General features: G+C 33.5%; 1 protein-coding gene across 7 annotated transcripts in view; it reads right to left on the bottom strand.

Moving 5' to 3' along the window:
* Positions 1-23,824, bottom strand: part of DCC (DCC netrin 1 receptor) — a 1,370,599-nt gene that overhangs the window by 153,773 nt on the left and 1,193,002 nt on the right. For 5 of the 7 annotated variants that reach the window (XM_007486716.2, XM_056824442.1, XM_056824443.1 and 2 more), the window contains exons 16-17: positions 6,112-6,207; positions 974-1,212 (exon numbers count right to left, since the gene is read on the bottom strand). In XM_007486716.2, coding sequence (XP_007486778.2) covers positions 974-1,212; positions 6,112-6,207 — 335 coding nt within the window. The remainder of the gene's footprint in view (positions 1-973; positions 1,213-6,111; positions 6,208-23,824) is intronic. The other 2 variants (XM_056824444.1, XM_056824445.1) reach the window with 1 other exon arrangement.

Raw genomic sequence — 23,824 nt, 5'->3', positions numbered from 1 at the left:
ATATTTTCAAAGGATGCTCTAGCCTTGAAAATCGCCAGAATATGAATTTTAATTTCTCTTTGTTCAATGATAAAGAATCAGAGCAGAAGGGAAAGGAAAACCAAGACATGCCTGAGCCAAGGTACTAATTTTTCTTGGTGGGTTGCTGAAGCTTATAAACTTATTAGCAAGGCTACATTAGTTCACAAAATCTCTCATTTTTCCCTTAATGTTTGAAGCAAATATCGTCTTAGCATCCAGAGAAAAAATTAGGCAATAACCACTAAACGGTGGTTTCTTTCTAAATAACATACCTATTGTAGCTTATAATTTATTATTTGATGAGAGTGATCCCCTGCCTCTTTCTATAGATAGTATTGGTTATTTTTCAAGTTTAAACTAATTGAGATTGTTTAAAGGATGCTGACGTTTCCTTGGGCATGACTTGGATTAGGGTGGCTATACCCTAGTTTACCATTTGGTCACTGTAGCCATATTTCCCTCAAGTATTGGTCAAAGGAAGTGAGGAGGAAGGCTTTAGAAATCCACCAAATTTATCAGAAAAAGGTAAAATCAGTATTATTATATTATGTGGTCTTCTCTCTATGTCAAAGACTGTAAGTCTAAACATGAAAGGAAGGAATTCTAAATTTTAGATAGGATGGTGCTATGAAAATAAAAACATGAACATTTTCAAGCAAAAGCTTATATGTGGCTTTCAGGTTTGAACACATTCCCTCCAAATGTAGTCTTTAGGATCATTGTTACTTTCCTCTATTAAAAATAGCTATCCAAATGAGGCTAGAAAGTTGATGGTGAGAATGGCTAGCAATATTACTTTCTGCTACTTATAGGATGTAGATTCAATTAACACTACAGATACTTAAGTATAAATATAATCTCTTTGACAATCCTGCAACCATTAAGAACAATACAACAATGGAAGAAAGAAAAATACTTGCTTGATACGACATAATATTAGTTAGAACTTCACCTTGTATTTTGCACTTGCAGAAAAGCTGGTTCTCCATCGGACAGTGTAAAACCGAACCTCAGTTGTTTTTTGATTCTTAGGAACAGAGTTGTCTGCCCAGCTGACCCTCACGGCATCGTGGGTAAGTGCAACAGCCTGAACACCTACTGGTGGGAGCATGGGGGTGGAGATATCTGGGACTGAGGTAGGGAAATCATCAGGTAAAGGATAAAAATCAGCTTCCAATGGGTCAATGGGATCTGGGTTAAAAACCCACCAAATGAAACAAACAAATACATAAATAAATAAAATAGTTTTAAAATAAATATTGGTGATAACATGTCACAATGAGTTAAATGCATGGCAATAATGATGAAGGAGAACATGGGAAGAACAGAAAAAATGTAATTAATTCAATCAGAAAACACATTAGATATAATCATGCTACTTCATAATAAATGAATATTTCCCAAAATTGATTCCAATTTTTCTTCATACATTTTGAATACAAAGTTACAAATTATATTCAAAAGCAAATGTCTTCTCATGTATACATTCATATATTTTTTAAATAGTAGAAAACTTATTTCCAAATATATCTATAGTTTTAAATTAAAAGACAAAAGATAATTTGAAATTTGTGATCCATTTTTTCATATGGAGGAAAGTTTTAATCTTAGGACTCTAATTTCCTTCTCTTACTTTTTTCTTTTCCAAATTTTTTTCAAATTATGTCCCTATTTTGCTTTTATTATTGCTCATCTTGAAACAAAAAGAGTAAAAAATGGAGTGATCTGAATTTCACAATGACAGGTGAATTTCACAGTGACAGTGATTCACATTCCTGGATGATTTGTGGTTTCGTTTATCCCAGGAGAATCATTTTCTCCTGAAGATGTCAACACAATCCAGTCATATGCCTGTCAATAAGTTGTCTTCTGGTAGCAACTACAGTGGCTCATCTTAGTCAGTGATCTACAGAGATAGTGTACATGACTCAATTTCAATTTTCCCAACATTATTGCAGTGTAACAGGTTAAGGCATTTAAGAAAATCTAAGAGTTTGTGTTTTTATCATGAACTTTCAAAAACTGTATCTCTGGAGGATCCACAGAGCTAGAATCTATACCTTATAGACCACAGGCATTTGGAAAATGCATCACTTTGCTCATGGTTAACTGAATTTGTCTAATGATGGAATGCCAGAAAAAAATTCTTCTGAAATTCTATTACATTTCAGTCTGAACAAATTCGATTTATATCTGCTCGTTTGTGACCACAGTAATAATTACATTTTCACATACATCAGATGGAGAATGGAAAAGGGAAGAGGGACTTTAAATAGCATTCTAATTCTTATTATTTATAAATGAGATATGATATTATAGGTCTTAGCTATGGACAGGATATTTGAAAGAATCAACTAGAATTTATTACATGTGTTGATATATCCTCACAACATTTATGTTTTTCTTTAAATGTCATGACAACAAAAACTCTTGTTGATTTTTGATGATTGCTTCAGTTTGTCCAGACTATTTTATATGTCTTCCCACTTCATCACACTGTTTTGCAGTGAATTATTTAGTAGTTTACTGAGCTCTAGTCTTTGGGAAAGGAAAAAATAGAAAAAGAAAAGAAAGGGATAGAAAAATATGTGTTTAAAATTTAATAACAGAGCCCGGGCTCTTCAAATTTCCTTTTATGTCTCTTTCATTATGGCCTCCTTTAAATCCAAATGGATTTATGAAATGATTGGGAGAAATTGAAGTCAGTACTGTCTCAGTAAGGTCTCGGATATCCAGTAGATATCTGTCAAGTTACTTTAGCAGATGAAGATTTTTTTTCATTTATTTTTTGGTATGTATTCTAAACCAGAGTAGATATTGTCTCACTTTATGGTTTTAAATTCTCAGTTAAGCTTTTTGGGACTATTTTTCCAGACAGCACAAATAAAGGAGACAAAGACTTTCGGCTTGGAATGAGGATTCATTTTTTTCCCTTTCCCATGTAAACAAGTAACTAGTTAGCAAGTGTATTAGTTGGAAAATACTGAAGGGGCCAGGAGCTATCCAAAAATAAAAGATTAGAAATCCTTAAGTAGCAAAAATATTATATCTTGAAACCAAATATTTCTAGATTTTTGAATTACCTATTGGCCACAATTTGATAATTTTGTTTCTGAAAATAAGTGGTTGGTTGATTCCTATTTTTTTAAAGCACCTTTCTTGGTGTTTCTATATGGACAGCTGTGATTTTAGAATTTCTTCCTTAAAATAAAAGATATCTGGCTTCACTAGATTTTGTTTTCCTTAGACATGAACTTGTTATTCATTTGACACTTCCTCTAGAGATATACTTGCATACAGATCTTACTAATTTGTTTTTCATTCAGGCCTGTCAGGTCAGAGACTACTTAGGAAGAACAATTAAAGGGCTTTCTATGAATGCTGAACAGTTTTCCTGTGAGTGCCCCACACTGTTGATTTTCTGGTGGCCACAACAAGCTAATGTCAGAACAAATAAATTAGAGAGTCCTGAGGTAGGAAATTTTGTGCTAAAAATTGTGCTAAAAATTTAAACAAACCCAATTCTGGATTGGTATATCCATAGGCTCCCTATAATAAAACGAGGTTTAAAGAAAATAATAGTAATTATCCTCATTTCAAACAACAATAACTACTTTCCTAAATCCTGACTATTTCAATGGAGATTTGTTGGAAAATATAACATTAAAAAAACTCAGTTGATCTGGTGGAAATTTCAAAGGACATGGACCTATTGCAATGTACCTAGTGAGTGATTATGACTTCCCCCAATTCCCCATTGGGAAAATGAATATTTACAAAAGCAGTCTTCTGCTTAACTCTACCTAGATGCATTTCCTTGCTTATATGTATTTCATGTTTTGTTTTGCCTTTATGTTAGTCATATACTAACACTGCCCACAGAAATACTTGAGAAAAGTCATTATATGGCTACTTATTTGACATTGATGTGATGTAGTTATTCTCTAAAATTAAACCTATCTGCCTCTTTATTTGTTCTCTTATTCTCAGTGACCTATACATTCTTTTGCTGGGAAGTTCCTGATGATGAACATGAATTTTAAGGAAAAAAATCAAATCATTTCATTTTTCAGGGAAAAATGCTGAATGAATAATATTTTTCTGTCCGTCTCCCTTGAAAGCCATTGCTATCTTCTCCTTATTTTTCTTTCATTGACTTTCTACATTTACCCCTCTTTCCAAACTCTGAACTTTTTTGCCTCCTAGTCAAATTAAGATTAGACATATAGAAGGATAAATATATTTGATGAGCCATAGGTGTCTTAGGAACTATGTGTGAGGAAGAGTGTAGGCTACAACTGAATTAATGAAAAGCTTGAGACAAAGAAAAGAAAAGCATAGATGGTAAATGGAGTTGAATGACTGACATTGAGCTATTTTCAGTTTAGCTGGAATTCTGTACTCTTGTCAACAAATAACTACTGTCATTGGAATCTGGATTTTCTTTTTCACATCAACTTTTATTGCTTAATATTAATAATTTGTTAGTGGGTGTAGAGAATAAGTCATATGCTAGTAGTTGTAGAAAGTAAGTCATATGACAGATGTTAGTATGCTAATCCAATGCACAAAATTATTGAGGAAAAAGAAAAGGTTTGTCATAAGCCAAACATCTCAGTATCCATGTCTTCTCAGAATTTTATTTCTACAGCTCTTCACTTAGGCAGAAAATATTTTATGAAGAATGTATAGATTTCTCTCTCAGTTATCTTTGTTAATGAGTCAGAAAGAACATTGGAGAAATGAAATCCTGGGCAGTCAAAAAATATGGTAGATCCTGACTTCAAATTTGGGTTCCAGCCAACTTATTTACCTCAATTTTCAAAAAAAAAATTGCATTCTTCACTTTATTTGGAAATGAAATGTTATCAAAGATATTTCAATATACAAACACCATTTATCCAAAATATCTGGTGCACCACAGTCTCATAAGTATGTAATTCAAAACCACCAGTGGAACTGAATTCAACCCTTGAATATTTTCAAAATTATCTGACATATCTGATTTTAAATAATACTTAGTCAGCCCTTAAAAATTTTGTAACACAAGAAAAAATTCTTTAGGGTTCTTCCTGAAATAGACTTACTTTCTATGTATTACTCCCTATCCTTCTACCCATAATTCCTTTCCCTTGAGATGTTGAAGATTCTAGAGATTCTCTTTGAATAAAAACTGCTTTAAAATCTTTGATTGGCATTAGGGTCAATGATTGATGGCAAAGAAAAGTGTTATCTATCCCAATGGGATTTACATTTGAATAGTAATCAAAAGTCTTAATTAAGCTAAAGAGATAGTTAAGAGCTTAGAATATTAAAGAACCAGAAATTTTGGTACAAGAAGAGACTTTGTTTAGGATCCTGAAATAACACTGTAGCTACCAACTCTGTGTAATTCAAGACTTAGAAAAAGTCTTATTTACTAGTAGGTCACACTGATGTGATTAAAGGTAACTTCTTTATCTTTCCCTTTCCCATTTTTAATACTTTGTCCTTCTTTTTCCATGTTACCTGTAGGCATAGAATACTAAGTAATATTTATAAAGGCTGGAGCCTAGTCCTAATAAGGATGGAAAAATTAGATTTTATTATTCTTGAAAAGAATCAATATCTCAGGACGACATTCTGACTCAAATGGCTCTAAAGAAAGCACCCTAGTATATATGACCATGTGCATGACCTCCTTGGCATATTCTATGATCCAACCTTCAAAGGCCAGTGATTGGTCTTTTTATGATGATTCTCTTGACTCAGAGATAAATGAGTAAAAATATAGCTCCCAAATCTAGTAGCTGCTTGGTGAAGGACTAAATAACTGTTCTTAAATATTTACAAGTAGTCCAAATGGAATAATGCTTCTTCCTATTTAATCTAAATGTTTCAACTTTTTAAAAGAGTAAAAGAGTTCTAGTAATTGCTTTCAACTAAAACAAAATGAGCTACCTACAATGAATTTTTAATTAGATGGCTATAACATTACAATCAAAAGAATAGCATGTTTATGTGTAAAAAATAACAGAGTTTGATGACTCAATACAATTCACATCTACTGACTGATCTGCAACAAGGACATCTTCAATAGCTTCAACTCACCTGTCATAGATCTGGTGGTGGCACTTTCATAGAGAGGAACTCCCTCTCCCGCATTGTTAAAGGCTTTTAGGGAGATTACATAATGGGAACTTGGCTCTGCAGATGAAATAACAACAAAATGCAGGCATCGTGTTAGTCAGGTTCCAAAATAACCAGGGTGAGCTTTTTCCCCAAACAAATATAGTACAAAGTAGTCAACAAATGATTTTTCCCAAGGAATGAGTGGATTATTGTCAAAGCTGTCAGGCCTTCTTTGCTCACATACAGTGCTCCATCAGGGCTGTTAGCTCTCTGTTCTTTCATTTTATTTACATGAGGCAGATGAGGGGTATTGAAAAGAGAATTGGAGTGAGATTTGGAAGATCGAGGTTCATGTCTGACTCTGCTAACTATTTCTATCATATCATGACCCTGGGGTTATGTATACACATATGCATATACATGAAGATATATTATAATATTATAAGTATATAAATAAAGAATATAAACTAAGTATGAATATATATTTATAATATATAATAAACATATACACATATGTATGTGTAGATAACCCCAGGGTTATTATATAACATATTATATACATATATATAATTATATAATGGGTATACCTATAAGTAGGTATATGTAATTAAAGTCATATATACCCACATGTATATATATATGAGTATATGCATGTTTATGCAAATGTATATATATATATATATTTGTGTTTGCATAGATATAATGTGTATGTGTTTGTAGGTCAGGGAATAACTTATTTTGACTTATGACAGAAGTTTTCTAAATTCAGTCCAATCTGCTCTCTATTCACTTTTGGTTCCTTCTTGAACATTAGCAAGAATGCCTATCTAAGTTGGATGGAATTCTATAGATTAACCCATTGGTCCATAACAAGGACAACAAGCAGTTTTTACCCATTTGGTATTTCTTATATGAATTTTTAATTTGCTTTCTTTTGAGTAGTTATGAATGTCATTGATGAAACCATGGGATTGTTGTAACCAGAAAAAGGGCCAGCTTTAGAGAAGTGTCTGAAGGATTTTGTCACCTATTGAGAATCTCTCTTTCATTTGTACTTTAATATCAGATCCTCCAGAAGAGTGGTGTGGCACTTTTGGTGAGCATTCATCTGTTTTACACCTAGTTGGATATTTCTTGCTGTGAGATCATTTCAAATGACATCTGCGGTTCGATCACAAGGATAATTATGTCCTAAAACACTTTGTCAGATACCGGATTGGTGAAGAAACTTCCAAGTGGCATTTTGTACCACTATGTGGAATGTGATTAAAAAAAAAATAATGCCCAGCAAATTATAAACACCATAGAACCTTGCTGCCTTGCTTTTAAGTCTATTGAGAAACAATGATAATGTGATCTCTTACTCAAGATCATCTTTGAAAGCCTTCCTGTTTCTCATAATGCATTTTATATGTATCCAAGCACAGCATGGATACATGAAAAGTGAATTAAAATAAAGTGTATACATACAAACATATAATATTGAAATGAACTAGAAATTGAAATGTAATCATAAGCTATTACTTCATAAACTACATATTTATATGTGGGTATGTTTATGAGTTGATAATTAGTGATTCCTTTTCAATTCTATCAGCCATTTTATTTTCATAGTAATATATAAGTCCAAGATTTTTTTCCAAGTAGTCAATGTCCTGCTATTTTACAGATTTTGACAATTGATTTCTCAGTGCTTTCTAAATTGTATCATAGTTGGCATTTGTTTGTTTTGTGTTTCTATATAAGATGTAGTTACTTTTTATATCTGCCTTATATTTCATGGAATTTCTTCTTGTAATTGTATCCAAATATCAGAGTTCTGTTGTCAACAATGTTGTAAACAATTTGCCATAGAAATGCCTCATCTGTTTCATTTTTCAACTGTTGTCCTCCTAGTTTCCCCTAGGAATATTCTTAGATTAATATGGTTCAGTGGCTTTATGCCAATTTTTCTGTAGACTCATCCCTTCTATTCTTCCTTCTTTTATAAGCCTACTTGAAATCTTTCATCCTCTTCCTTTTTAATATGCTGAAAATATGTTTACAACTAAAGTAAATGTTTTCCTTAGAAAAGAGATCAAATGTTTTCTGGCTAAAGTGATTTCTGGGTTCTTTCAACTGTCTAATCATGGAAACTACTTTGCATTAGTTATAATGCAACAGGAATTAGTGATAGCTTCTGGATTCTTTTTCTTTAACTGTTTCCCATTTTTCAATAAAAATAGCTTGGTTGAATAGATCATGTTAAAGTTTTATAGTCTCAAGTCCCTCCCCCCCCCCAATCATCTTTTATTCCTATTTCCAGTCTTGTGTTAATTTGACCTTTGCTCTAACTAGTTGACAGGTAATTCGGGCATGACTTCCATAGGAATGATATTTTTTTCTCTAATAAGAGGAGGCAAATTTCACTTTCCTTATGGTTGGTGTTCACCATGTTTTAAGAACAGTATTCTTGATGGTCACATTTAAGGTTTATGAGCAGCCTACATGTCACTGTGTTTTCATTTCTTGATTTTGAACCATGTGTTCCTATTTTAGTGATTTTTGCCCTGTCCAGCCTAGTGCCAATTTTTATACTGAAGTCAAAGAGTATCAGAGTATACATTGCCTTGCATGTCAGGTTCTTCATTGAATTCTTTAACCTTTTAATCCCATGAAACAGCTAAATGGAAAGAAGTTCACAAGTTCTTGAAAAGGCAAATATAAAAAATTGACTGAGTTGGTTTCATCATGATCCTAGAAGCAAAGGAACATCTTTCATGAAATATTTTGTCATCTCAACTTCAAGTGCTCATGATTAGCATGAATAAAAGAACTACAGTACTTCACTGCCTTTAGTGGTTAACTAATTGGTGACTAGGCTCTCCATACTTACCCAGCATTTTATATTCTTGTCTCACATTAAACCCATGAAGTACTCTTTATTATTCATTTTTTCTTGGATATGAAGAAACTGAGATAAAATGATTTGCTCTTAGTGGGCTCCAGAATTTTTATAGTATAAGGGATTTAGAGCTGAAAGGGATTTTTATAATTTTTCAGCTCAAGCCCCCAGGGAGTGCTGAGGTAAGAGGAAGAAGCATATTTGAGATTGTAACTCTCAGACTGGCTCCAAATCCAAGTTAGGGTTTTTGATTCAGACATTTAGCCCTCCTTGTTTCCAACTTAAAGACACCAGTGATACTTGAATGGTTCCAGGTGATATTCTACAACCTGTCAAGTGAGTCAATGCAGTAGCAAACCCCTCAATTTATACTTTCCTGGCAAAAAAAAAACATTACTGAACAGCTCTCTAAGCGTGCATTAATGGCCTTTCTGCCTTGTAGAGTCAGTGTTATTTACTTGTTTTTAAAAAGCCTTAACTGGTGCATTCTTATTTCACAGTATTTGAGTTTCTGTCTGAGGCCAAATTAACACAAGTTATGCAACTCCCTTTTAGCTGTTATCTAGCTCCAAAGAGCATACATCATTTTCCTAATCTCCCTAGACAATTTATATACAAGTAATTGCCATTACAATCCTTTGAATATTGCTAATATTGAGCACCTATCAACTCCTGAATTATCTAATACTAGGTTCCTTCTTTAGCTTCAAGTGTAGCTCTGGTTTATATTACTTTATCACAGAGCCAGAGGATTTATAATTTACTATTGAGCTAATAAATTATACTAATCAGAAAGAACTACAAATTCGGAAACATTGGGCTATTGTAGCTATCCTTGGCAATGTGAGACTGGGAATGAATACTAAACTATGATTTATTCAATTTTACTATTGCAGGAAGTAAACAAGCACATGACGAAGCATACCAGAAGTATAGGCTAAGGTCCATGCAATATGTCTCACTTCTCTTCCATGTAGATTTATTATTTGTACCTATTTCTCAGTCCCACAAGTAATCGCAGCAGATAGAATACTGATTCTGAAGTCAAAGAGGACTCATTTCCCTGAGTTCAAAACATTCACTAGCTGTTATCACTCTGGGCAAGTCACTTACCCCTGTTTGCCCAAGTTTCCTTATCTTTCAAATGATCTGGGGAATGAAATGACAAACCATTCTAAAATTTTTGTCAAGAAAATTCCAAAAGGGGTCATGGAAACTCAGATATTAATGAAATGACTAAACAACAATAAATTCTCAATCCTAGCTCATGACTTACTTTGTGACTTATCCTTGCTTCTATTGCCAACTTTCAGACTGAACATAGATTCCTAAAGGAGCAAATGGGACTCTTTCCCACTATATCTTGACTATGGAAACCTTAGTTCTATTTCAGGTCTCTCAGAGCTAAAATTAGCTTCATTATGAATAAATATGCTTGGCAGGAATCTATAGTAGCTTCATATGTTTGGACATGAGATTAGGGCACCCAAAGACTAATAATGGTTAATTGGTACAGTAGTGTTGTTGGGCAAAGTGGTAAAACAATGATTTATGCTAATCATTCCTTTGCTTAAAATTCTTCAATGATTTTCTATTAGCTCTTAAAAAAAAAAAAAGGTTTATATTCCTTACTCTGATATTCATGTCTGTTCAGAATATTACACCACCCAACCTTCCAATCTAATTTTATACCAGTGAATTAATTCACTATATCATAAACTATATTCTTTGCTAATTTTTAAATATACACCTTGAAATTTTCCCATTTATATGTTTGTTTATGCTGCTCTCTATTCTTGGAAAGCACCACCCCTGCCCCTTTAGAGATATTCTTACCAGTTTTTTTCAAGTCCAAATAAAATAACCCTTTCTCCAGAAAGCCTGCTCAAATCCTTGCCATCCTGCAGTCAATAATTACTTTTTATCTTTTGAACCACTCATAGTGCTGTGTAAGGAACTTTTTTTAGCCCATGCCATATATTATTTTTTATTCACATTTTCTATTTATCGGTCATTCATGTATACTAGACTATAAGCTCTTTGAGGACAGTGACCAAGTTCAATCTCAATTTTGAATCACCTCAAGCATCTAGCACAGTGCTCAGTCTACAATTAGGGTTTAGGAAATTCTTATTGAACTCTGGTTTTCCCTATTCAATAGGAACCTGTAATTAAGGAGAACAACACAAGAGGGCAATATGTCTCTATTTTCTTGCACATGCTCAGACCTCTTAAACTTTATAGATCACTAATTCACAAAGCACTTATCATAGAAATGCTCCCTCAGTGGAAGCATCAAATGAGTTAAGCACCTTTAATATTATCAAAATGGATGCCCCCAATGTATTAATCATTAATTGTGGTCAGGCTTCATATTTCTGAATACATTTAATAGCAATTATGGGTCTTTCCCACCCAAGTGACTTTTTTTTTTTTGGAAGGGTATACAAATCCAATGCATCTGAAAAAGACATTCTAGCAATAATCACGTAAGTTACTCTAATTGCCTAAGGCTGAAGATATTTGAAGTTTGTTAATATTTCTAGAAAAAATTCAGGAATTATGGAAATTTAGAATGCTGTCACACTTATTTGATAGATCTGAATCTATTCATGTGTCAAGCAATTTGGTAGAGAAGAATTAACTCTGGTCTTAAGAGTAAGAAGATATGGGTTTGAATTTTGCCTTCACCACTTATTAACTGTGTAACCTCCATGAACCTTAATTTTCTCATCAGTAAAATGGCCATAATGATGATTACGCCACTTATCCAATAGAATGGTCATGAGAATAGTGCTTTTGTAAACCCTAAATGGAAACTATTATTATAATCTTGTGGCTGCTCGATTTGGCTTAGAAAAAGAAGGCTGGCAGTTGGCATAGAAAGTTGCCCGAGAGCTATTCTTCATCTCCTATTGCCACGACAAAACAAATAAAAATTAACACAAACTTTTTTATTTTTGAAGCTTTGGGAAATTAGGATAGACACATATCAGAATTGTCTTATTACAGATAGAACTAAGACATTTATCACTCCAGAAGGGTTTTGTATTGGCTTTCCTAGAGGTAATAGATAAATGAATTTAGTCTTGGGAATAACAGAAGAGGTCTGTGGGGGCCTCTTTCAATGTTTATTCCACATGGAGAGTCTTCCCTTCATGAGGGAAAGTATTTGGAAGAACACAATTATTTTAATTAATACTGAGTATGAATTAAGTGCCAATGACAGGCACCAGATTAACACAGTGTATACTCATTTATTCATCATAGATTATATATTTCATGCAAAGAGAGGGATCTTCCATGCCAAGCCCTCGTCAGGGTTCAGTTCTCGTGCTCATGTTGCTTTTGTCCTCTCTATGAACACTGCCAAGTAGTCAATTAGAGAAAAATAAGTAGTTATCAGCAACCTTAATGTGGACATCTGACCATCACAACAAACCAGGATGACTGAGAACTACTGAGAGCAGGTCACTGTTTAGCAGTTGGGAGCTCTATTCTGCTGGTAATCCTTGGCTTCCACTTTACTTGAATATTTTAAATTCAGCTTAGTCTGTTATCACAAAGTATAACTGATTCTATAGATCCCAGCATAAGACATTTCTTACAGTGCATACAATCAATAAAAACCTTTGAAAGATATATGAACTTTGACCAATGCAATAAGCAAACATGATTCTAGAGGGCAGATGAAGTAGAATGCTTACTGAAAAATAGGTAGTACCGAACAGAATATACATTTGTGGTCATGGTTCATGTGGGTATTTATTTTACTTGAATATATAGATTTATTTAAAGGTCACATACCCTGCTACCCCTCAGAAATTACATTCTTGTTAAGTGAAAAAAATCAATTATATCTATTTTTACAAACATTTAATTGAAACTTTCTATTTTCAGTTTCCAACTAGGTGATGAAGATACAAAGACAAAGGGGAAAGAACAGTCCCTCAATAAGGGAAAGATTTTCTAATGGTTGACATATATATATATATATATATATATATATATGTATATATATATATATATATACACACACACACACACACATATATATTTTTGGACCACTGGTATGAATGTTGTTCTAAAGAAGATGTGTTCTTAAGTTTCATCCAGAAAATAGCCTATGCAAAGATGAAGAGCCCAGGGAACAACAATTAGCCATTTTGGCTGAAATATAACCTAGGAAGGATATAGTTCCTACGGCATTGGTATTATCAAAGTTAGAATTTGAACTCTAGACTTCTGAGTGCAGAGTCATTGCTCTTTCTATCCATATTACACTAAAGTGAAATATAGTCCTGAGACAGCTTCTGTTTTCCATCATCTTTACCACAAGTTTTGGAAGAACCCAGGAAACAACAAAGAGTCATTTTGGCTGAAATGGAACCTAGGAAAGATAACATTGAAAGTGAAATAATCTGGAAAAATAGAATGAAATAGTTTTAAAAAGTAAAATCAACAGGCCTTAGCAACAGATTGGATGTGGGCGGGAGTAGGAAATAGTGAGGAGTTAAGGAGGACTCCTAGATTGCAAGCATGAGGACCTAGAAGGACAGGATGGTCTTATTATCCAGGATAAAAAGCAAGGTTGGGGGAAGGGAAGGTTTAGGGGGAAAGACAATGACTTCTATTTTGAATATATTGAGTTTAAGATTTCCATTGGACAACCAGAATAAATGTATTAAAGACAGCTGGAAATGGGAGATTAGAGGTCAGTAGAGAGATTGGGGCAGGATAGGTAGAGATCAGATGGGATGGGATCACTTGAATAAGTAGAGCAGATATGCTCAGTAAAGAGTCTTTTCATCATGTGAGACAGGAATGAAGGAAGAAAGTGGCAGAAGGCACTTGAGTGATAGAAGATAAGGAAGAGGGGAGAAGAGGGAGATAACATCAAGTCGCCTCATTTTTTTTCCTATAAAACATAAGGAAACATTCTCAGATGAGAAAGTCAGTGTAGGGAGAGCCATGTGATGGAGAAGGAAGGATGAATAGGTTTAGAGTGGGATAGTAAGTTGATAAGGTGGGGTAGAGTAGGATTGCCTAAAAGTAGTAAGAGTCCAGATGAGGTGAAATCACAAAATTTTAGTTTACTTTGTTTAATAGCACCTGTGAAAGTATGGTGGGAGAATCCAATTCTGAGAATTGGTCAGGTATAGTTAACAATATCTTAGCAGACCTAATGATTCAATAGAGGGGGACAATGTCAGCTTGAATTTGATTCACCAAGGTGAAGATGGGGAGAAGAGGAGAGAGTGGCTAGAGCAAGAAGTTGTGGCCTGGGAGAGAATTCAGGAGTCATGGGATTAGAGGTCACAGTGTGGATGAAGAGTCAAAAGAGAAACTGGATTCCAAGGTTTTCCAACTCTGCTGATGGCTCTTCATCGATGTTATTATGCTCCATCTTTTTGTCAAAACTATCAGATTAGCAATTTCTTAATGCCAGAGACTGTGGCCATTTTCATCTTTTTATCTCCAGAATCTAACATAATTCTGGGCATGTAGCTATTAATAATCAATCATCTAGCATTTAAGTGCCTACTATGTGCCAGGCACTGTTGGAATAAGAAGTATGACAAATTTAATTGATTTTTATTTAGCCTGCAGACTCTGGCTGAATACTTCATGTCAAGGAATTCAATTTAGGAGTGTAGCAAAACATGCTGATTTAATTTATTTCATTAATATCAAATGCTTCTGGGAACTAAGTAGAACCAAGAATTTTCAAAGCACTGTTTAAACTTACTCGTAAAGCCGAGTTTGTTGTCATTAGTATAGGATAATAATGACATTAATAATAGTGCCTGATATTAATATAATCCTTTATGGTTCACAAAGCACTTTACACATCTTATCTCATTTGATCCTAACAAACTGATATGGCTGAGATAGAGGAAGAGGGATCAGGCATAATAAGAATAAACTCTAGGTTTAGATTTCAAAGGGTACAAAGGAAAGTTAAATGGGTTTTTATTATAGAAGTCCACTCTGTAGATATATTTGTTTTGTTTCGTTAGTTCTATCAGGTGAAAGAGGAAGATAAAAGCAGGGATAAGACTACTGCTTTAGGAAGATGGAACCATGATAATTATTAACAAAAGAATCAGTTTTTAATATCTTCATTTTCTCTTATTTTCTCTTCCAGTGAGAAAGACTTTATAACTGAAAGGGATTTAGCAGTGACTTATTCCAAACTCCTTATTTTACAAATGAGGAAACTGAGGTTAAGAAAGGGAATATAACATTCACGGAATTACATGATTAAAAAGTGTCAGGACCAGGATTCAAATTTAGGTTTTCTGACTCAAAATACAACACTTAGTCTGCTAAAACCTTATGGTCACTTTTCTGATTCAATGAGATGTAAATTCTAATTAGTAAGAAGTTACCTAGATGCATTTGATGAATTGAAGTTTAGTAGCTGAGGTAGATTATACTCCAAGTTATATAATGCACTTGCATAGCTGATGGCAGAGCTGCTATTAGAAATGTTTGAGACATTTTGGAAAATGGAAAAAGGGTCAGAGGTTTGGAAAAGAGAAAATACTATGTAACTTTTTTTGTTAAAGAAAGCAGAAAAGAATTTACAAACAGGATAATTTCTGTGGATTTTATCCTGGCAAAGTTCTAGAATATATTCTCAAAAAGTATATCAATGAATAGCAAGAAAAGGAAGCAGTGACCACAAAGGATAAAAGAGTCAATTGTTACAAAAAGAGAAGCAACCTGACTTGGTAGAGGGAGTTTCCACTCATTGGAATTCACTATAATAGTTCTAGCCTGGTCCGTAGGTAGAAACCATTATGCTAGTCAATGGTGGAGATAAATCAAGATCATTTCATTCTGCTTCTCATCTGGTGAGATAGCACCTGCAAATCAATATTCAACACTAGGCAATAGGTATAATACAGAGTAGGAGAGAAGAACATAAAAGAAATGGTAAATTTTATGAGGAGTAGGAGAAAGAAAACAACAACAACAACTAATTGGGAGCAAACAGTGAAGAAAATTCAAAGATGATGTGATTAAGAGCATGGAGGAGTGGTAAGTACTCAGTATGTACAAGAAGCAGTGTGTCTAAAATATGATATAGAGTGAAATAATATGGAAAAAACTGCAGAGAAGGTCAAGTGTCATGTTGTGGAGGGTCTTGAATATTAGATGAAGGAGAGTTAATTTTCTTAGGGAGGCAATAGAGAACTATTGAAAGAATTTTTAGCACATGAAAGATGATAACATTTGGTTATATGGGAAATTCTTAAAGGTTTTATCACTCCTTGGTCATCCAAAAGAGGAAGCAGCTTTGAGGCAAATGAATCCTTGAAAGAATCCCCAGCTACAGACTCAAGGAAGGACTCCACATAACCAGGAGTTATGAATTTTCCCTTTAGAAAACCATATTCTCTACACGTGTGCCTCAGCATCATCTTCCCTTCAGTTTAAGTTCACTCTTCCCTTAGACTCTGTGGATCTGTAATAGAGTTTGCTCCAGGATCCTATTGGGAAAATATTTTATACCAACTGTACTTAGTATACCACTTTTGCAATACCATTTTAAAAGTTTTTAAAAAGCTATTTTTGAGATATTATTGCAGAGGTTGACTTGATAAGATTAGGTAACTGGGTGTGGTGAAGTAAGAGAGTTAGAAAAGTCAAAAAGAAACAGGAATTTTAGCACATCAGACGTAGAATCAACTCTTGTTGTTCAGTCATTTCCCATTCAAGTCCTACTCTTTGTGACCCTTTTTTGGGCAAAAATATTAGAGGAATTTGCCATTTCCTTCTACAGCTCCTTTTACAAATGAAAAAATGGAGGCAATCTGGATGAAATGACTTGTCCAAGGTTATACAGCCAGTAAGTTTCTAAGTTTGGATTTGAAATCAAGAAGATGAGTCTTTCTGATTGCAGGTCACCCAACTGCCTGAATCAGTTAACTTTAAAAGAAAACTTAATAATTGACAGAGATTTTAGAGCAAATGTATAGCATTATTAGAACTCATGAATAACACTATCCTTATACAGATAAGGAAATTGAAAATCAGAGTGATTATAAGAATTGCTCAATATCACTTGGCTAGTTAGTGGTGAAGAGGGCAACTGAACCTAGGCATCCTGCCTTCAAGTGGTCTTTCCATAATACCAACCAGTCTTTTCTAGTACAAAGTACTCTGGCATTAAAATCTTGATCTACTCCAAGAAGTGAAAAGGAGAAGAATGATTTTCCTCATTTTTGCATATAGAGAAGCAATTATATTCAAAGCTTTCTCAAGGTGCCTTATTCCAGCTATAGGTGCTGATTTGATCCTTCTTAAGTAAGTGATTGGAATCGTATTAATTAGTGGTGTCAGGACTCCAACTGCAGTCCTTTGGCTTTTAATTTGGGGGCATTTTCCACTCAACTACTTCACTCAGTGGAAAGGTTGAACTCTTTTCAAAGGACGTAAAAGGATCATAAGGTAAAATATACTAGGTCCCTTCTTAAATACAGACAATGCTTAGAGCCAGGAATATACGTGTCTCACTCAGTGAGGTGTTCTTTGGCTAATAGCCCTGAGTCTGAGAAATGACTAAGTAAATGCTTAGACTAGGAAACACTGCACACTGATTAAAAATGGAGCACTTAATGAAATGATTTCTCAGCAAAGCTTTGCTTTTGGAAATTAACAAGATGCACCATTACATGTAACCAAACACATAGGTTTATTCATCCTTGTTCTCCTTCTTTAAAAATTATCTAAGTACAATAAGATGAGTATAAAAACACTGAAAGATCATTTGAGATATCCTTTCATAAAAAAAATCACTGAGGTTATATCTATATGACAGCAAACACCTAGTCAAATGAGTCCATTTGAGTAAACAATTTATCATTTAGGCTCAAAATTTAGTTAAGCTACTGTTTTGTCTCTGCCCTGGATCAAAGGAAAAGTTAATCAAAGGCTTGAAATAGGACTGAGGAAGGAAGGGGGAAAAAAGAGCACATGCTCATGAATCCTTCTCTTAAATGTGCTATGTCTGCCTTGGACATTGGAGATGGAGAAGAGGACTGAACAAAGTTGAGGAGGGTTGAAAAAGGAAAAGTATGATAAAGGATAAGATGAGAGGAAATGAGGTAAAGAGTAAAAGGAAAGGGTCAGTAAAGGGACAGAAATAGAAGATGAGGGGAAATGGAAGAACCTTCTAGAGGGTTTTTTGCTCCTGATCCCTTCAAAATTAGGAAATGGTATTCATGCCAACCCAAGAAGAATTAGAAATCACTTCTCTCATACTCCTAAGTTCAAGTGCTGGTATTTCACTTTTAATTCAGTTGTGTCATAAAAACAGAGTCCCTTCCCTCCTTCTCCTCTCATTTTCCTTCTTTTTTTTCTTCCTTTCCCCTATCTCCTGAATTCCATTGGGATCTCTTAAATAGGGAAAGTCTACAAACATAATAAAATAATTTAAAACAATCACCCCCTAAACCTATGTGGGGAGTATGTATTGACTTCTATTAAATCAAGGTAAAAAATTTTAAGTAGATATTTTGACTTTCTTTAGAGCTCTTAAACAAAATTCTATTATTATGTGACATAATGGTCATTCCTTAATCTACAGATATTTTCTTTTGAGTGCTATTTCATATGTTCATAAAACCTTGGAGTATACCTTTGTCACAAATGAGTCAGATACTACTAAAAAGTTTGTAGAGATATTTTCTTTCTTGGGAAATAAGGTGATTCAGCCGAGAGAGTCTCATACATTAGCTGCCTGACTCTGGGCAAGTTGCATAACCCTGTTTGCCTCAGTTTTTTATCTGTAGAATGTGAAAGATATGGCAAACCACATAGGTATCTTTGCCAAGAGAACCTCAAAATGGAGTCAAGAAGATTAAGACATTACTAACTCTTCATTACTAACTGAAGAACAACACAATTTCCTTTCTTTCTGTCTTAGTAAAATAGATTCATTCAGGATGAAAACCTGTTAATTGTTTTCATTTCAGAGCACACATTTGTTGTATAATAATACCTAAATAGAACAATGCTCATTTCTTTCTAAGTCATATAAATTTTTATCAGGGTACAAAGGTTCCTTTCTAATTCCACATAATCTTTATATAGGTGAAAGACCTCGAAGATTTTACTGGCCTAAGACTTGAAACTTTTGCTTTTTAATACATGCACTTAAATAATCTGGGAAATCATATTGTTATAAGGAAAATATCTTTCTAATAAAAGTAAAAGACAGATGAATTAATGGTAATTCTGAGGTGGCTACTATATTGAACTCATTTTAAAAACCAAATCTTAATAAAACATGAAGAAATGAAATTAAGATAATTAGGAAGGGTTAAAAACCTTGCAAAAATAACCACTGATGATGAATGCCAAAAAGGATATTGAATAGTGGGCCATTTGATCATAAACAAATAAGCATGAGAACTTACCACATAAGTTATCAAGGGAAGTGGATATTGCTGTTCTCAGTCTGAATTTATTTGTAGGAGGGAAGAAATGGGTCCCATATTAAATGGAGTTAAAATCAATTGTGCTAAGAATTACCCATCTGGCAAAATTGATATAAACAATTACTAGGCCCTTGGAAAAAAAGTACGTAAGGATAAAAATCTGTAAACATCTGGAGGACAATGAAATCATAAGCAATGAGGAGTTTGGGGTCAGTGAAAAACATCAAATTAAAACATTACTGAATAAAGCATGAGCCTGGGAATGATATATACATATTTTTTAATGGAGTCTTTTGCTTTTATACATGATTACCTTAAATTATCTTAGATTGCAATTTAGCCACCTCTGAAAAACTCACTGAAAGACTGTAAATAAAGGATAGTAAAAAATGGTAATAAATGTTTTTCGAAGAAAGATAAACAGGAATAGGTCACATATTATTTAGTAGCTCCATCCAAGAAAGAGTAGAGAAAAATCTTCTAGTAGGGAGATTCATGAGACTAATATTAGTCTAACCATCATACAATAATAATTTTAAAAGTTTTATTTATTAAGGAGAAGCAAGGTGGTTGGGACCAAATGTTTGAAGACAACAGTCAGGTAGAATTCCTGAATTAACATAAACATTTCTTAATTGAACAGTCATTAGGCAATATGTAAATGTCTTCTACTATGTTTGCTAGAGACAAGTAGACAGCTCTATGGATAGAGCACCAGGCTGGGAGTCAGGAAGAACTGAGTTCAAATCGAATTCAGACACTTAATAGCGGTGTAACACTGAGCAGGTTACTTGTTACTTAACCTTTGTTTGCCTCAGTTCTTCATTTATAAAATTAGCTGGAGAGGAAAATGAAAAAAAAAAACAAAACAAAACAGTATCTTTACCAAGAAAATTCCAGATATAGTATGGTCTCTCAGAATTTGACATATTCACATGCATAAGATCTTCAGAAATACTGAACATAGTCAAAAGATGTCAGTCATCTTTTTAAAAAAATTTTTAAAGTGTTGTGCAAACCTAAATCACTAGGTTTGAGAAGCTAGAGTTATTATTGTCTATTTCTTAGGTCAGACATCTTTTTGTTTTAATATTCTATGTATTTGTTGTTTTGTCGCAATAGACTGTAATTCCTTGAGAGGAGGAACTGTTTTGTTTCTTTTTCCTTCAATATTTTCCCTAATTAAAAGTAAATATAATTTTAGCATTTGTTTTCCAACATTTTGACTTTCCCAATACCCCTCCCTTTCTTTCCCCCTTCGTGAGATGATAAGCAGTTTAATATTGGTTATGCCTATGCTATCATACAAATCATATTTTTATATTCACCCTTTTATAGAAGAAGATATATAAAAATTAAGAAAATAATGTATTCAGATCCTATCAGTTCTTTCTCTGGAGATAGCATTCTTTATTGTAAGTCCTTTGGGGTTGTCTTGGATCATTGTGTCTCAAAATAGCTGAGTTATTCATAGTTGTTCATTGTATAGTTTTGCTGTTACTATATGTAATGTTCTTGCTTTGCTCACTTCACTATGTATCAGTTCATGTAAATCTTTTTAGATTTTGCTGAAAATTTCCTGGTTATCTTTTTTATATCACAATAATATTTGATAACAATTATATATCACAACTTGTTGAGGTACTGCCCCAATTTCTAATTTTCTGCTAACACAAAATGAGTCACTATAAATATTTTCATATTAATAGTTATAGGTTGTTTTGTGTTTTTTTTTTATCACTTTGGAATACAGACCTAGTAATTGTATTACTGGATCAAAGGACATTAACAATTTTATAACCCTTTGGGTATAGTTCCAAATTGCTCTCCAGAATAATTAGAACAGTTCACAGATCTACCAACAGTTCATCGATGTCCCCATTTCCCAAATCCCTTCCAAGACTTATAATTTCTTTTTTCTGTCATATTATTCAACCTGCGAGGTGTGAAGTAGTAACTCAGAGTTGTGTTAATTTGCATTTCTCTAATCAAGAGTGATTTGGATCATTTTTCCATATGACTATAGATAGTTTTGATGTCTTCCTCTGAAAACTGATTTTTTTCATATCCTTTGACCATATTTCAATTAGGGAATGGTTTGTATTATTATAAATTTGACTCAATTCTCTATATATTTAAGAAATGAGGCCTTTATCAGAGACATTTGTTGCAAATTTCTCTTTCCACCAGGTTTTCTCTTTTCCTTGATTGTATTGATTTTGTTTGTGAAAAACCTCTTTTAATTTAATGTAACCAAAATGATTCATTTTATGCTTATAATGCTCCCTGCCTTGGTCAAAGTTCTTCCCTTATCCCCATAGATGACAGACAAACTCTTCCATTCTACCCTAATTTACTTATGGTAGCACCCTTAATGTACTTGTTTTTGCCATATCTTGGTATACTATATGAGATGTTGAGCAGAACCTTGTTTCTGCCATACTGTTTTCCAGTATTCTCAGTATTTTTTTTAATCAGTTAGTGAATTGCTATTACAAGTGCTTGTGGGTTTATCAAATAGCAGGCTGCTATCTATACCATATCTATGTATAAATATATATTTTATCTATATCATATCGATATGTAAATATATATTTTATATCTATATCTATATATCTATACATAGTTAGTGGAACTAATCTAGTCCACTGATCCACTATTCTTCTTTCCTATCTAGTACTGGATTATTTTGATGATTAACACTCTAGAGTCCATTTGAGATCTGGAATGGCTGAACCACATTCCTCTCACATTTTTTTCATGAATTGCCTTGATATTCATGGCCTTTGTTTTTCTAGATTAATTATTGTGGGGTTTTTTCTAATTCTATGAAATTTTGTTAGTTTGATTGGTATGCTCTGAATCAGTAAATATATTTATGTAAAACGGTCATTTTTTATTGTATTGGCTTAACCTACCCATGAGCAATTAATGTTTTTCCAAATGACTAGAACTGACCTTACTTGTATGAACTGTAATTGTGTCCATATAGTTCTTGCATTTGTTTTGGAAGGTAGATTTCCAGGTATTTTTACTGGTCAACAGTTATTTTAAATGGGATCTCCCTATCTTCCTCTGCTGGATGTTGTTGGTATGCATGTTTAGAAATGCTGATGATTTATGTCAGTTTATTTTACATTTTAACAATTTTGATTTTGCATTTTTATCCCAGAAACATGATACTTTCCCCCTTCTATTGAATCTACTTAAAATGCTTGTTGACAGGACTAACAATGAATTGAGCTCAATAACCAAAATATTTTGCAGAAAAAAGGAATTCTAAAAATGTTTCTGAGAAAGGGTAATAATTTTTTTAATGTGAATGTAAGTTAACTAGGAGGATAACGTTACATGTATATTTGGACTAATAATCACCTTCAAGTGTGTCAAATATAAAAATTTCTCAGAAGCTACCAAGATTAAAGAAGAGGGATTTCAAAATATGATCTATTTTATTAAGCCCTAAAGCTCTATCTTTTGTTTTACCTGAATCCTTTTGTATTGGTTATTGCTTGAATTTGAGGAATGTTCCTACTGCAAAGAATTTTTGCTATCAAAACTTATTGTAGTAATGTGTGGGATTCGAACTAAAGTAACCATAGAAATAAACAAGGAAATACAAACAATGAAATATGAAACTGAAGTCATCATTTGGACATAAATAGGAAGCAAGAAAAAATGTTTTATTTTTTGAAATCTGTCAATTATGTCCATTCCACAATTCAAGAAGTCACTAGCTCTGTTTCTTAGAACATTTAAAATTAAGTTATTGAAAGGAATTCTTCCTCAGAAGGGAAGAATTTGGTGAACATTATATTCTTAACATTATTCAATTCATACCACATCAGAAATGATAGAAATAGTACTTTAAAAAAATCAAAACTTTCAATGAATCATAGAGATGTATGAATTACCTTAATTCTTAGTTTACAGATGGAAATTAACCCAAAAGGAAATTAACTTGCCCAACGTCACATAACTGCTATAATTGGTATCTGAGAACTTCCTCCTCTAGAGCTCTGTTAGAGTTTTGCTTTTTTTCCCCACTAAACCAAACTCTTGCTCCATTCTAGGACCCCTCCTTATTTGGGAGTGTTGGTGGTGTTACCTTCAAATGGTGTTACCTGTGTTGAGGTCATAGACATACTAGACTATTTGTTATATGAATTGTCAACATGGAATCTAGAAACCCTAAACTTGTGGCTTAGTGGGATCTGGAAACCCCAGGTTTTGACCTTGTCATATGAGAGTTTCTCCCCGAGGGAAAGCCTTACTTCACTGCCTCTTAGACTAACAATAGACTTTAAGATTTGGCACAGTAGGTAGCTCTTCAGTCTCAAGCTGAAGGTCCTGAGTA

Source organism: Monodelphis domestica, chromosome 3 (genome assembly GCF_027887165.1).
Source record: "Monodelphis domestica isolate mMonDom1 chromosome 3, mMonDom1.pri, whole genome shotgun sequence".
Taxonomy (NCBI): Eukaryota; Metazoa; Chordata; class Mammalia; order Didelphimorphia; family Didelphidae; genus Monodelphis; species Monodelphis domestica.
This window is presented reverse-complemented; position numbering and strand designations above follow the sequence as displayed.